Source organism: Heterocephalus glaber, unplaced genomic scaffold (assembly GCF_053883595.1).
Source record: "Heterocephalus glaber isolate CG9 unplaced genomic scaffold, H.glaber_assembly_v1.0 deba00001561, whole genome shotgun sequence".
NCBI classification, from domain to species: domain Eukaryota; kingdom Metazoa; phylum Chordata; class Mammalia; order Rodentia; family Bathyergidae; genus Heterocephalus; species Heterocephalus glaber.
The window spans coordinates 14323513-14338733 of record NW_028258349.1 but is presented as its reverse complement, the minus strand read 5'-3'; the positions used below and the strand labels follow the sequence as shown (position 1 = coordinate 14338733).

The 15221-nt window shown below is 51.0% G+C and overlaps 1 protein-coding gene across 5 annotated transcripts; it reads left to right on the top strand.

Annotated features, from left to right (window-relative positions):
* Positions 1 to 14398, top strand: Hnrnpl (heterogeneous nuclear ribonucleoprotein L). Of its 5 annotated transcripts, XM_087191128.1 has the most exons (13): positions 2485 to 2767; positions 4607 to 4725; positions 5391 to 5628; positions 5751 to 5838; positions 6623 to 6717; positions 6799 to 6871; positions 10266 to 10337; positions 10449 to 10729; positions 11902 to 12023; positions 12320 to 12521; positions 13198 to 13255; positions 13356 to 13451; positions 14022 to 14398. In XM_087191128.1, exons 1-13 carry the CDS (start codon positions 2510 to 2512, stop codon positions 14078 to 14080), a joined length of 1761 nt encoding a protein of 586 aa, XP_087047254.1. In that variant the 5' UTR covers positions 2485 to 2509; the 3' UTR covers positions 14081 to 14398. The 5 variants fall into 5 exon arrangements, with proteins under 5 accessions (XP_087047257.1, XP_087047254.1, XP_087047253.1 ...); XM_087191131.1 differs by lacking the exon at positions 2485 to 2767 and adding an exon at positions 1 to 51 and having other exon boundaries at positions 10266 to 10729; XM_087191127.1 differs by having other exon boundaries at positions 10266 to 10729.
* The last annotated feature ends 823 nt before the right edge of the window (positions 14399 to 15221 follow it).

The window sequence follows — 15221 nt, the reverse complement described above, 5'->3', positions numbered from 1 at the left end:
GTCTGCTCTCTTTTGGATCCCGGACGGCTGGCTAGGCTCGCCGCCGAGCTGGTAGGGGACCGGGGCGAGGGGTCGGGGTGGGGCGCGGGGGGACAGGCAGGAGGTGCCACCCGCGTCGGGCGCCGCCGTCTCACGGGGAGGTGGGGGAGGGGCGGCGGCGAGCAGGGGGCGCGGAACATGGGGGACACGGCCACAGAGTCGCCGCTGCAGAGGGCGCGCCGGCCGGGCCCGGTTCAGCCGCTTTCCGTCCGCGCGCGCCGGCGCGAGGGGCGTCGGGCCGGGCGCGGGGGCGGGGCGGGGCCTCTCCCCTCCCCTCCCCCACCACATTCTTCTGACGTCGGGACCCGCGCCCGCCCCCGCCCGCCCCCGCCCGCCGCGCGCGTCACGTGGTGAGAGCGGCCGCCGGGCTGGGTCCCGCGGGCTTTGGAGTCCTAGCGTGACTGGAAGTTGTGTAGGGTCCCATCGGACATTTCCCTCTCAGACTTTATTCCCCCAAACCATCACTGGCTCATCCTTTGGATGCCTTTGACGCCAATTCAAACTTGGCTTCCGCGAAGTCCCTTATTTCCGGAAATCCCTTTCAGCCGGGAGAAAGTGTTCTCAACCACCTTTGGGGGAGTCCTCTGCCGACCCCATGAACCAAGGCTCGCGCTCTTTTATGTTTTAATTCTGTGATGCCCAGGGTGGAACCCAGGGTCTCTGCATGCTAGGCAAGCGCTCTGCCACCAAGTCCCACCGCCGAGAACTGAGCTACATCCCCAGCACTTTTTATTTTTTTTGGTACCGAGGATCGAACTCGGGATTTTGCTCTTGCGAGGCAGGCGCCGGAACCACTGAGCCAAATCCCTGGCCCCACTTAATTTTTTGAGACAGGGCCTTGTTAAATTGCCCAGGCTGGCCTTGAGATTGCGATCCTCCTGCCTCAGCCTCAGTGGCTGGGATTACAGATGTGCTGCACCGTGTGCCCGCTTTAGACTCCCTTAGTGCAGTGTCCCCCAGGAGGCAGCCCTGTAACGTCACAGTCTTTCTGTGGGGATCCTGGGCAGCCATCCCCTTCTTTTCCTGAGGGAACCGCGTCGTCTCGCCTCCCGAGTTCTGCTCTTTGGGCTTCGCAGGAGCCCCCGAGGGCATTTTCTGCAGCGCGTCCGGTGTCGGCCTCAACCCTGAGGAGGCCCGACCACCCAACTCCTTACGCACACAGGGTTCGAGACCCAGAGTGGTCGAGATATCACGTGACCAATGCTGCCCTGAGTTTTGAGGGGGATTCCGGGTGTCTGGGGTGGTAGGGACCCCCAAACTGAAACCGCAGAAAAGAAGAGCCCTTACTCTTTTTTTTTTTTTTTTTTTGGTACCAGGGATCGAACTCAAGTCCTTGCACTTGTGAGGCAGGCGCCAGAACTACTGAGCTAAATCCCCGGCCTAAGAGCCCTTACTCTTGCAGGTGGGCTAGTGGACAAAGTATTCCCGGTGCAAGGGTCTGCAGAGACGGAGAGGTGCGCAAAAGAGTCGCCCTCTTCCGAAAACTTGAGTTATTATGGCTGCATTTAGGGCTGGGGTGGTGAAATGACTCTGGCGAACTGGCTGGCAGTCCGAAGGCAGGTCGGCGCTGGGAAGGGGTTTCATCCTGAATCACATTTAGGGTGAAAAGTCCTACGGCCATGGGTAGCTTCGGGGTAGAGAGGATAAGGTGCAGTAATAAGTAGTGTAGTGATTGATAAGGACATAGCTCCCCGGGGACAGTTCTCTGCCTTGTTCTACACTTCCGGCGCTGCAAACAGCAGGCACCAAAAAAATACAGTAGTCTAAGTACTGTGCTCCTTTAAGCCAATTCCTTAAAAAGTCGCCCCGCCTCCAGAGGCCCTTAAAAAAACACTTCCGCGCAGGCGCCCCCGCTCCGCTTCTTTCTTAGAGTGTGCCAAAGAGCGCAGGGGGGACCCCCATCTTCTCCCAATCAGAGACCATTAGTAGTCCTACCATCCGACAAGAAGGTACTCTTTCCATGCTCCATTGACCAATTGGCTGGTGACGCAGAAGATGGGCATCTGCAGTAACCATTGCAGAGAGACAAAGGGGAAAGTCTTCCTTGTCTCCTGGCAGAGTGGCGCGGGAAGGTAGTCCTTGTGACTGGGGCACTGAAGACTTTCAATTTGACAGAGTAGCCATAAAACCAATGAAAGTGAGAAGGAGGTAGGGCTTCTCCGGAGGAGGCGCTCTTGGGGAGGCTGGTCATGCCAGGAAGCTGACCTATCAAATTGGAGTTTAGTTTAAAGCGGCGGGATTGCCGAAGTGATTGATAGAATGTATCTACCTATCAGGAGTGTTTTAAACAAATGAGGGCGGGGTCTCCTGCAGAGCGGCGTGGACAGCACCCAACAGGCGCGCGAGGCATGCGGAGGCTTCCCCTCCCCCCGCGGCGGGGCCGGTGGCTCCCCCTATCGGGTGGGGGCGGCGGGTGACGGGCGTGTCCCTCCCCCAATGAGAGGCGGGGGGAGGCGGGTTCTGCGCCGCCATGTCGCGGAGGCTGCTGCCCCGGGCGGAGAAGCGGCGTCGGCGGCTGGAGCAGAGGCAGCAGCCGGACGAGCAGCTGAGGCGGTCGGGAGCGATGGTGAAGATGGCGGCGGCGGGCGGCGGCGGCGGCGGTGGCCGCTATTACGGCGGCGGTAGTGAGGGCGGCCGGGCTCCTAAACGGCTGAAGACTGACAACGCGGGCGACCAGCACGGAGGCGGTGGCGGCGGAGGAGCCGGGGCGGCGGGCGGCGGCGGCGGGGTGAGGCCAGGGTTTTAGACGCTGGGAAGGGAAGAAAATTTTTGTAGTTTTAAGGCATTTATTTTTGAGAAGCCATTCTGCGCACGCGCCCAAGCCCTCGCGCCTTTGACGGGAGTGGGGGAGGGGCAGGCGTTGGGTAAACGGCGGGGTTTGCTCGAGGACTGGCGTTTGCGCGTGCGCGCAACCCAGCGCGGGGAGGGGGGGTTGAGGGGGCGGAGGTTACTGCTCGCTCTGCGGACTGCACAATACGCAGGCGCCGCGGGCTGCCGTGTGGGGGCCGGGCGCGAGGCCGGGACGCTTTTTTTTTAAAATCATTTTCCTCTTTGGCACCGTGCGCAGGCGCCCTTCTCCCGCCAGGCCTCGTGGGCGGTTGAGGGGGCACCTCGAGAGCGGGAACGCCGGTCGGTGTCCTCGCTGGGTTGGACGTTGGGTCCCATCACAGTTAAGTCACAGCATCAAGCCAGACTCCATATAGAAATTGTTTGGGGTTTTTTGGAGAGTATTTCCGCATTTTTTCTGGACATTGAAATGGACGACTTTGGCCTTTAGGGAATTAACCCAAACTTTGAGCCATCACAAGTTTGCTTACAATTTTCGGGGATTTAATAAACCAAAATACTCCATGGTCCTGTGGTCATGTTAGGGGAAATTCGGCCTGTTGTGTCCCACTCTGAAGAGACCAGTTTTTGTTTGGGTCCCAGGCCTTACTCCCTTAAAAGTTCTAAAAAGTCTATGGTCAGCATTTCCAGGGTCCAGTATAGGAGCTATAGTTTACTAGAATAAAGGAAGCCCTGGCTTTGTTCCACATATTTTAAGAGACATTAATTGAGTCCCTATTTCTTTAAAAGATTGGGAGAAATATTAGGATTTCCTCAATTGCAGAGGAGCAAGCAGGTAAAGATAGGTATATTATTTTACATATCTAGTGTGGGACAGGGCTGTGATTAGAAGTTAGAATCGTGGAACTTCAACCTCAGAGCTAGTAGCCACCAGGAAGGGTGTGTCTCCTTGGTTTGTGTGGTTCATTCCTGAAATAGAATCCCATTGTGCCCCTGTTCCATGGGCTTCTGCCCAGTGATTCAGAGAGGAGGCAAGGCCTAAAGCCCAGGAAAGATAGAGGAGAGAGTACTTTAGTCCTAAGTCCCGAGGCTTCTGTTTCTGAGTGGAAAGATACTTCCCTTGAGGAGGGGCTGCTTTGCTTCTTGGTGGTAAGAGTTGTGGTTTCTGGTTTTTGTGAGCTTTCTTCCTCCCCTTTTCCTTAAGATAACCTAAGCAGTATTTCTCAGAGCAAATTTTGGTGGGAGATAAAAGACTAGAAAGGGTCAAGACTGTCTTGGCTGCCGCAGGTCCAGGGATACATACTGTTTTGCCCTGGCTGGACTTAGGGGTGACTGGTAGGCATCAGTCATGCTTGGTTATGTGATGGCTTGCTCAGAGGAAGGGCAAGGAAGTTGGAGCACATGCCTTCATTTATGCGGTAGACAGCTGAGTCCTTCACACCAGTGTGACCCTTCTCCAAGCCACTTTCTTCCCATGTTTCCTTGATTGAGCAAGAAGAGATAAGTTCCAGGAGAAATACAATATTTAAAACTTCCTTATTCTTTTCTCCATCTGCTTTTGTCAGAAGCTGTAGCCAGTAGGCAAGTGGGCCATTACTTTGCTTGTCCAGAAACCTTTCCATGTGATTGGCTTGAATTGCTGCACCCTTCTGCCCTGTACATCCTTCCTGAGTAACATTTAACTGTGTTATCTAACTGGATGCCCAGCAGCAGAGCCCAGTGGGCTGATGCCATCTTGGACAGTAGAAAATTGGGTCTTATTTTTGTTTTTTTTTCTCAGGAGAACTACGATGACCCTCACAAAACCCCTGCCTCCCCAGTTGTCCACATCAGGGGCCTGATTGATGGTGTGGTGGAAGCTGACCTTGTGGAGGCCTTACAGGAATTTGGACCTATCAGGTACTGGGCTCATAGGCCAGGGATAGGGTTTCCAAAGAAGTACCTCCTTGGTATCTTTATGTGTCACTAGTTTCTGGTTTACCATCCTTGTCCAGGATTAGACACTCTGATATTTGACCAAGGCAAGATACTGTGGCTGCTCCACTCTTGGGTTGGCCATGTTACCACAACTGTCTTTTTTCTTTCTTCTCAATCTCATAGTTTTCATTAACATTTCATTCAGCAAATATTTTATTGAAGCTGGGCATGGTGGTGCATACCTGTAATCCCAGCACTTGAAAGGCTGAGGCAGGGGGATCACAGTGAGTTTGAGAACATCCTGAATGACATAGTGAAACTCTTAAAAAAAAAAAAGGCAAATATCTGTTGAATATTTGACATATGCTAGGTCCTGGCAATATAAATATGAACAAAACTTGTGGATTTTTCCCAAAAGTTCCCCTCCCTCAGTGATTAGCTCTGTGATATAGGGTAAGTCCCAGGGTCTGTGGGAGGTGTCTTATTAAGCCAGGTGAGGAGAGGACAGGAGTATATCCCAAAAGAGATAGTGATTTAACTACCTGTGATTCAGTGTGCTGATGTTAGGAAACCATGACTGGATTCCAGAGGAAGATACCTTTATTTCCATTCCCCTGAGAGTATTGAAACCTGTGTTCTCTCTGCAGCTATGTGGTGGTGATGCCCAAGAAGAGACAGGCACTAGTGGAATTTGAAGATGTGTTGGGGGCTTGCAATGCAGTGAACTACGCAGCCGACAACCAAATCTACATTGCTGGTCACCCAGCTTTTGTCAATTACTCTACCAGCCAGAAGATCTCCCGCCCTGGGGACTCGGATGATTCCCGGAGTGTCAACAGTGTGCTTCTCTTTACCATTCTGAACCCCATCTATTCCATAACCACGGTGCGTGCCAGTAGGCATTTCTGTAGGCTCCTCTGAAATCTCCCTTCTTTTTTTGCCCTGTTCCTTAAGCCAGACGACGACCTGCCAGGGCCCTGTCATTTTGCCTGTGTTTGCTTTTACAGGATGTTCTCTACACTATCTGTAATCCTTGTGGCCCTGTCCAGAGAATTGTCATTTTCCGGAAGAATGGAGTCCAGGCCATGGTGGAATATCCTTTGTTGAGAAACAGGTGTTCTTTTTGGTGGAGACTCTTCACATGGCTTGGCAGTGGAATATTTGAATTAGCATGCCATGGACCAAATGCCCTTACAGAGTCTACTGTCTGACAGGGGAGATGGAGGCATATGACAGTGTAAATCTTTTTTTTTTTTTTTTTTTTTTTGGTACCGGGGATTGAACTTGGGACCTTGTATTTTTGAGGCAGGTGCTGGAACCACTGAGCTAAATCCCCGGCCCAGACAGTGTAAATCTTAAGAATGGAGTGCTGTGAGGTACACGGATAGGAGTATAAATGGGGGTCTGAGATAAGGAGGGGAACCTAAAAACCTGAGAACTGTTCTTTGGCTGGCAAGGGGAGAGGCTTTTGTTAGAGCTGATGAAGAAGGTCACTAGGATATCCTTGGCAGTGGTCCGACTCTTCAGTGAGAAGCCCCTGGTGGACTTTAGGGTGTAATCTGGTTATTATTTCAGAGGTAGTTCACACTTAGGTAGCGTAAGAGAGGTCTTCAATAAAGAATGTGGCTTGGCTTGGGGTGGCGGCTGAGAAGGTTGCTATCATCTCTCCTGGTGGCTGGAGAGAGCTCTGGCCAGGGCAGCACTTCAGTTGATCTCCATATCTCCGACCTCTCACCTGGAGCTGTGGGTGGTAAGTTGGCTTAAAAGCCCGAATCCACCTTAGGCTGGGTGCTGCTTTGTCTTCACACCTTTCTGGGACAACTTATAGTCCTTCTCAAAAGAGCTCTCATCACAGGACTTTCTTTAACCTAACTCACATTTGACTCTGTTCAAAGTGCCCAGCGAGCCAAGGCTTCGCTCAATGGGGCTGACATTTACTCTGGCTGTTGCACTCTGAAAATAGAATATGCGAAGGTAGGCCTGGGAGATGATTGCCCCTCGGCCAGCTTCCAAGTGAGGGCATGGCCCATCTCAAGCTTTGTCTTGTCCTTGCAGCCTACACGCTTGAATGTGTTCAAGAATGATCAAGATACTTGGGACTACACAAACCCCAACCTCAGTGGACAAGGTAATCCTGCAGCCACTTTGTTCTAAACACACCTGCCTCGCCTCCACTCAACTAGCGCACTTCATAAACCTGGGCTCAGGGTTATGTAATGCCATTGGGCTCCCTGTGGACATGGGTGAAGGCATCGGGGTCAGTTCTTGGAAAAGACACCCAGTGAAAGATGGCAAATGAGAGGCCCCTGCAGGTTCTACTGCTTGGGGCCCTCTAATGCTGCAGAGGGTACAGTTGAGGCTTAGGCTTCGATGGGGTGGGGAGCAGGGCCTCACTGAAGATGAAGCAAAGGGACTTAGCGACCAGTAGCATCTCCCAAACAGATTTTGTTGCTTTCCTTTTAGTACCTGGTTAGGGTCATTGGCTCTCTTCCCACTGGGCTGGGAATGGTCCTGCTCTGTCTCATTGTGGGGGTGACAGATGGAGGAGGTGGTAAGGGCTCCTGGGCTCTTGCAGCAGAGTCTTTGAGCAAGTTGACCTTGTCGAGGTCAGACACTCCGGATCGGACCAGGGCAGACATGCCTCGCCTCAGTTGTAGAGGGGACTCGACATCTCTGCAGGGGGCCGAGATGGACAACCCCCTTCCTAGTGTCTGTCAAGAATGGTTTGCCTTTGGTAGGCGGGAGAGGTGGAGGATTGCCTTTGAAAAACAGCGGCACTCCCTCTGAAAATCAGCAAGATCGTCCATCTCTTGGTCTGATTCATCGGACTAGGCCATGGGCTGAGGGAGGCCACAGGCCCCCACTCCTAGGCAGGCAGGTAGGCCTGTCTTGCTTGCCCTTGCAGCTGGGAAGAAGTGGCAGGGTGGGCTAGTCTCTTCCCAGGACCCTCACAATGGGCCCTGCAGGCCTGGCTGCTCCCTCCAGAGGTCAGAGGCAAATTGGTGACCAAGTGAATGTACCAGAGCGGGCAATGGCATTACATGACTGCTAACAGAAACATGGCAACCAACTATTTCTTCTCCAAGGAACATAAATAGAAGATGTGCAGACCGGCAGGGGCTAGTGGCAGGGGCTGGCTGTGCATTGGTTTTGATGCCTCTCAGCTTTGGCCGCCCTGGCGCTGGGGCCAAACAAACGAGGGCTGATGAGGTGACCTGGAGTGAGGGCGGTGCTTCGCCACCCCCTCAGGAACCATACTTCAGCGGCTCTGCCTCTGCACATTGCTCACCAACACACAGGGTAGAAAACCACTAGTTCTTCCTGGAGAGAACAGAACATGCAGCCTCCACCACGTCCCCAGAAACAGCCGCAGACTTGAGCTCACTACATCAAGAACACCACACCGCGCTCCAAGGAACAACTACAAGTACAGAGACAGAGGCAGACAGAGACAAAGAGAAAGAGACGCAACATGGCAGCAGACACTGCTTTTTTATTAAACATTAAAAAAAAAAAAAAGGCAAAATGCAAGCAAACTTGAACCAGAGAATGTACACAGAAGTAGGAAACACAGAGAACAGAGCTCTCCCAGCCAGCCAGCGGTGCTCTTTTCGGAGAACGTTTCATAGACTGAAGTAGATTCCATGGGCCTCCAAGACAATAGGATCCTCTCTCCATTCCTCGCCATATGGGTTTTGCTTTTAAGTCCTTTGGTTTGGGGAGGGCCTTTTTTCTTTTCGTTTTTGATATTTTTATTTTTTCTGCAGTCATCGGCTGCCAACATAATCTGCACCAACTGGAGATCAGAAAAAAAAAAAATGCTTAAGCCACAACAGCAAAAAAAAAAATCAAAAAACTAAAACAGACCTAAAACCAGACAGCCAAAACAGCTCAGAGGCACACAGTTACCTGCTGGCGGGTAACCAGGTGTGCTCCCAAGGCCAAAAGTGCGGGCGTAGTGGGGCCACTGGCACACTTCATACCAGGAGACACGCACACGGAGCGCTACACAGCCAGAAGCACCGCACTGCAGCACACAATGTGAGGAGGTGACAACACGGAGGGACACTACCCACTTCATACACCTTTATTTCCACTTTTCTGATATCTTCTGAGGACAGAACATCTGTGAGCCAATTTTGTTTTAATCAAAACATTGACTTTTTAAAACAATTCTTTAAAAAAAATTGTAGCGGATGTGTGCCGTAACTTGTATTTATGACTGTAAAACCATGTGATGCAGGGTCGCAGTGTATGTTTGATGGGACGCCATCTTTCAGAACTGTGCTAACTCACTGTTGAAGCGTCCAATGGTAAGAGAAAATACAGATTTGTTTTTTGTGACAAATGGACATTGTACTCTGTACTTCTGCTGTAAGTAGTCCTTTTCCTTTGTAATGACTGATTGCTGAAAAACAAAACCCAGACTGGGTGGCAGGAAAGGGCAGTGGTTTCAAGCCCTGGGTTTTGCTGTCAGCCAGACCTGGGTTTAAATCCTGACCCAGCCACTAACTTGTTTTGTGGCACTGGGCCAAATTATCTTTTAACTGTTGAGTTAAAAGTTAAACACTCATGGGCCGGGGATTTAGCTCAGTGGCACCACGCCTGTCTTTTGAGCGCAAGGTCCTGAGTTTGATCCCCGGTAACCCCGCCCCCCCCCAATGTTAACTACTCAGTTTTCTTATTTGTAAAATGGGGCTAAAATGTTAGTACCTACCTCATAGGGTTGTTGTGAGGAAACAAAACAAGGAAGCTGTGATGTCTGTAAAGCGCTTATCCAGTGTCTGTCACTTAAGCGCTAAATTTAACAGCAGTGGTTATGAACTGCATCGGGCTGGGAGTGGGAGTCTGCGCCATTGTTGGTTGAGAACGTTGATGCCTTGTACATGACCGCTGATTTGAACTGTTTCTGCTGTTGCCCTGCTCGTCAGCTCCTGCAGTCCGTCTTCTCGGGCTCCATGTGTCTGGGGGGAGGGGGACTGGGCCCAGGCTTGAGAATGAAGGCCCCTAGAGAGCACCAAGGTCTAGAGTACCCAGATCCATCAGGGTTTGGGGGCCAAATGTATCTAGTTTCTGCCTTTTCATTTCCTGCTCTTAACCTTTTCTCCCTTCATTGGGATTTTTACAAAACTGCTCTTAGCCCCCATCGTACATTAGCTCCATGGTTGTAGATTGTAGGTTTCCCCGAGGGCCTGAGAACTGGACTTAGCCGCTGGGGCCAGGACAGGTGAGAGCAAATGAGCACAGAGCCTGGCCTTGTCCTTCACAGGGAGAGGAATGCAGCTTCTTGATAGGACAGGGAGGGAAAGGGGACTTGCAGCTTGGAAACTTGGGCTTCATGCTTTCCCTGGGTCAGGTCATAGGAGAGAGTCTCCAGCAGCCCTTGTTGTAAAAAAAGGTGGGGGAGGCATTTATAGGGAAGTTTTAAGGGTGCTGAGCGACTTTGGGATTTGCCTCTGGAGTCAGGAGAGAGATGCCCCTCTTTTTAAGATCAACTTAATAACTGTTTTCTCTGCCTACAGGTGACCCTGGCAGTAACCCCAACAAACGCCAAAGGCAGCCCCCTCTCCTGGGAGATCACCCTGCAGAATATGGTGAGGGCAGGGGGTTCCCCTCCGTGGACTCCCGTGGCTCATGTGCCCCTGCCCACCGCCTGCTGCTTAAATTCTCACCCGTCCTCCCTCTCTTTCCTTCCCACCCCCCAGGAGGGCCTCACGGTGGGTACCACAGCCATTACCATGATGAGGGCTATGGCCCCCCCCCACCTCACTACGAAGGGAGAAGGATGGGCCCACCTGTAGGGGGTCACCGTCGGGGCCCAAGCCGTTACGGCCCCCAGTATGGGCACCCCCCACCCCCTCCCCCACCACCCGAGTATGGCCCTCACGCCGACAGCCCTGTGCTCATGGTCTATGGCTTGGATCAATCTAAGATGAACTGTGATCGAGTCTTCAATGTCTTCTGCTTGTATGGCAATGTGGAGAAGGTGAGCGTCTGCTGGGTTGGTGCCTTATCTTGTAGACTGAGCAGGTCCAGGGCAGGCCCTGGCCTGAGAGCTTGTCAGGCAGCAGATGTGGAAGAGCCAGTGAGGAGTCAGCCTGCTGGAGGGGGTGACTGGAGAGCTCAGGCGACCCACAGCAGATAGGTTTTGTTTGTTCTTCACTGTGTTCGGTTGGTTTTTTTAATTCTCTTTCAAATTACCAGCATTAAACCAGGATGTTACTACTTAAAACTACTGGGAATACCAATACATAAATATACAGAGATATATAAGATATATAAAAATTTGTTCATTATATAAAAACCATTATGTACGAATTTCTCCTGCAAAGTTTGAAATGATCTGGCGGTGCAGGGCACCTTCCTGCATTCTCTGTGGGACACCTGGGCTGGCTGGTGACTGACTGCCTCCCAAAACCAGATGGCATTTGCCTTATATCAAACCCCTCCAGTCTTAGTCTGTATGATATATCCTGGCTTGGTCCAGTAAAGATAGCAGTTAATACACCTGGTGTTCTTTTATACCAAGTCCTGTTAAAAGTGCATCACCGTTAATAACATTTTCACAATAAGCTTAATGGGAAAGAAAGGATAGAGGTTATAACTCACCTGGGTTCACATAACCTTTCTGTGGAAAAAGAATTGGAGCTAGATAGCCAGGCTTCAGAGCCTGTGTTGTGCCTCTGTCTTGAAGAACTGTGTAGTGTTCACATATGGGCATCCGGCAGTGCTAGGAGTGTATCTTGGGTAGAGCAATTGCTGCTTGAGTGTGCCACCCGGAGTTCTGTTACCAGTACTTGTAGCCCAAACAAAACATCTGGCACACATGACTGGCCATGTAACGGACAAAACACTGACAAAAATGATTTGTTTTCTCCTTTTGCTGTTTTCTGCTCTGTATCATTAAATGATCCATCCACTCATGGCCATGCCCTACACTCACAAAAACACTGCTATTATAAGCTCCACTGCCCACTTTGTGTATTTGTGCGGGCTGGGCCTATTTTCCTAGTAATCTGGATTCCCTGTGCACAAGTAAGAGTGGAAGCCTAAAGCCAGAGCAGGAGTTACTGCTTATGACTAACATGAGGGTAAGAGAAGGAAGGCCCTAGCAGCTGGGCAGTGAGTGGTGCTATCCCTGCGGTTGCTCTCCCAAAGGTGAAGTTCATGAAAAGCAAGCCGGGGGCTGCTATGGTGGAGATGGCTGATGGCTATGCTGTGGACCGTGCTATTACTCATCTGAACAACAACTTCATGTTCGGGCAGAAGATGAATGTCTGGTAGGTGCTGTCACCCCAGACAGGGAGCGTTTTGGAGGGGCTGGGGAAGAGATAGAAAGGAGTGTGGACCCCGAAGAGGAGTGCAGTGAGCCTGATATATTTACTCAGGTTGGGACGAGGTGTGGTGGCAGTGTTCTCTGCAGTTCCTCCCCTATTTTCCTCGCCTCTGCTATGGAGCAGTGTTCCCAGGGACACAAAGCTATGGGATAGGCACAGGGCCAGCAGTGCCTCTGCCAGGAAGGTCACAGTGGACGGCTTGGCGTCTAACAGTGTTGCCCCTTTCTTCCCTCTTACAGCGTCTCCAAGCAGCCAGCCATCATGCCCGGTCAGTCATACGGGCTAGAAGATGGGTCTTGCAGTTACAAAGATTTCAGCGAATCAAGGAACAATCGGTTCTCCACCCCAGAGCAGGCAGCCAAGAACCGTATCCAGCACCCCAGCAATGTGCTGCATTTCTTCAATGCTCCCCTGGAGGTGACCGAGGAGAACTTCTTTGAGGTGGGTGCATGAAGCTCCTCAGGCAGCTGGTCCCACATCACAGCCACAGGAGTTTGTCACATCAATTGAACTGCTTCTCTGCCAGGCCCTGGATTGGGTGCTGGGTACACAGCAGAGATCAGGACAGATAGGATCCCTGCTCAGGAACACTAGATGAGAGTAGCACCATGTTTTTAGCAGCAGAGGTCACCATGCACCTCCTTTGTATTCTTGACAAGCTGGAACAGCTGCCTGTTTGCTGGGAAGGTTCCTGGGCCAGTGATCAGAATGCAGTCTTAGTACAGCCATGTTGTCAGGGCCTCTGGGTGCTTCAGTAACTTTAGAAGACAGAGCCCTGGAAAGCAGGGTCAGGGATTCAGGATAGCTGGCAGGAGAGGAGGCCAAATGAGACCTTGGACTTTGATGTAGCCTCAGGTGTTAACCTTTAGTTGAGCAAATATTCATCTAATGTCACACAAACCCCCAATGCTGCTGAGCATGGGAAGTTTGAAGAGCAGTTTTCTAGTCCTTGGTGTCTCTACCCTTTTGTGTCACAAGGGCACCTTCAAGAGTATGTGATCAAACCTAGAAACCCTTTAGAAAATTGCCAGGACTTAGTCCCACAAGGTCTGGTCTACTGGAGTGCTCCCCGTGCAGTCTTTGTTTCTATTGTTCCTTTACCATTTTATTGTTGCAGATCTGCGACGAGCTGGGAGTAAAGCGACCAACTTCTGTGAAAGTATTCTCAGGAAAAAGTGAGTTAGTGTCCTGCCTTCCTCTTGTTCCTTGGTTCTCTGTGGGTTCCTGTCAGGGCAGCCTAAAACGTGTGTTTTCCAACGCTTGCTTTCTCATCAGGTGAGCGCAGCTCCTCTGGGCTGCTGGAGTGGGAATCCAAGAGTGATGCCCTCGAGACCTTGGGCTTCCTGAACCATTACCAGATGAAAAACCCAAGTGAGTATCTGTGTGTCCTGCAGTCATTCCCATAGTGGCCTGATGGGTTGGCTGGCATCAGTCCAGAGCCATTCTTTCCTGCCCTTGAAGTAGGACCCAAGAGATTTCTCCCTGTCCCTGACACAGATGGGTGGGATCTGGTCGCCAGGAGAGCAGCCTGATAATGTTCCTCCTGGGAAGGCCAGCCTAGCTACTTGCTGCCACCCACTTGGGAGTGCTCAATGCTAACTTGGGAGTTGCTTGGGGTTGCCTTTCAAGGACCTGGCCTTGTGTCAAAAGGCAGTGCCCAGGAAAAGGGCCCCACCAGCTGAAATAAAAGTTGTCCACCTACTTGCTCAGCCAGGCCTGTTGCCCTAGGTAGCTAAGGAGGTCAGAATTGGTTTCTCTGGGTATGTGGGGTTGGGGGGGTGCTTTGTGTGCAGGGCTCATTTTTAAGTTTCATGATGCATAATGACAAGTTAGACCCCAGCAGTTCAACTACAGAAAGTGAGAAGTAGATGCAAACTGAGGGAATCTACTTGGGGGAGCCTCCAGAGAAGGCCCCCCTAACTTCTGTCTTCTCCTTTGCAGATGGCCCCTACCCTTACACTCTGAAGTTGTGCTTCTCCACTGCTCAGCATGCCTCCTAATCAGGGGCCCAGGAAAAGCCACCTAAGCAGGAAAACGGTTCTCTTTCGTTTTTGCCATTGGAGTTTTTTGGTTGTTGTTTTTTTTTTTTTCTTTTTGCAAAAGTTCTTGTATTTCTTTTTTTAATGCTAGTTAGTAGAGGCTTAACCATAATGGAAATGCTGGAAGTCTGGAGGGGGTGGGAGAGGGGAACTGATGTCTCCCAAGATTAACCTTCACTTTTTAAAAATTATTGTACATGTGATTTTTTTTTCCTGTTCATACATTTGTGCTGCCCATGTATTCTTGGCACATTTCAATAAAATTGTTTGGAAAATAAACTTAGCACTTGCTAGGATTCCCTGTTTCCCACCCAATCTTGTGAAGAGGTCCGGGCAGGCCAGGGCATGGCCCAGACATTCGGGAGACACAAGCCCAGCCCTGAGGAGCAGGCTGGCAGACTGTCCTGCAGACGGAATACTAGGAACTGAATGAGACCTTTTAAGGAAAATCCTGAAGGCCTGGTGGCATTCTTAGAGGGCCTTGCCCAAGCAAGCTCATTCTAGTTGGAGAGTCATTTGAAAAATAAGTGATGGTAGAGCCAGGTATGGTGATGTGTGCCTGTAGTCCAGACTGCTCAGGAGGTTGAGGCAAGAGAATCCTTTGAGCCTAGGGAGTTCAAGACCAGCCTTGGTAACATTGCAAGACCCCACATTAAAAAAATCGTTGGATTGCCTGCCTTACTGGAAAACTTCAGAAAGGAAAGTGAAAGTCCCCATTGAGTCCTTTTAATCAGTGGTTAACTTTTTCGTGATTCCTTTTTTCCATAAGGGAGGTTCTCCTTTTTTGAAAGAGAGCCCTTTGTGCTGTACAGCATTCTGTGTCATATCACGTAGAATGCTCTCCCTCTCTGCCCCTCCAGAGTGTCATTGTGTTGGATGTGTCATTTACTTAGCCTGGTTCTGAAAGTAATTTCCAGGTCTTGCTACTGCAAACATTTCTGCAGTGTTCATCTTCATTATTATGATTTTTTTTTTGGTACAGGGGATTGAACTCGGGTCCTTGCACCTGCACAGCAGGCAGCAAAACCACTGAGCTAAATCCTTGGCCCCAAATGGAAGTATTTTTGTTGTTGTTGTTTTGTACCAGGGATCGAACTCAGGA

Bases quoted from the DNA above. Each gene is read 5' to 3' on its own strand.
- Hnrnpl (XM_087191127.1), top strand. From the start codon at position 2,510: ATGTCGCGGAGGCTGCTGCCCCGGGCGGAGAAGCGGCGTCGGCGGCTG. The intron at 4,726-5,390 runs GTACTGGGCTCA...TTCTCTCTGCAG, and splicing joins CAGGAATTTGGACCTATCAG to CTATGTGGTGGTGATGCCCA. The intron at 5,629-5,750 runs GTGCGTGCCAGT...TTGCTTTTACAG, and splicing joins CCATCTATTCCATAACCACG to GATGTTCTCTACACTATCTG.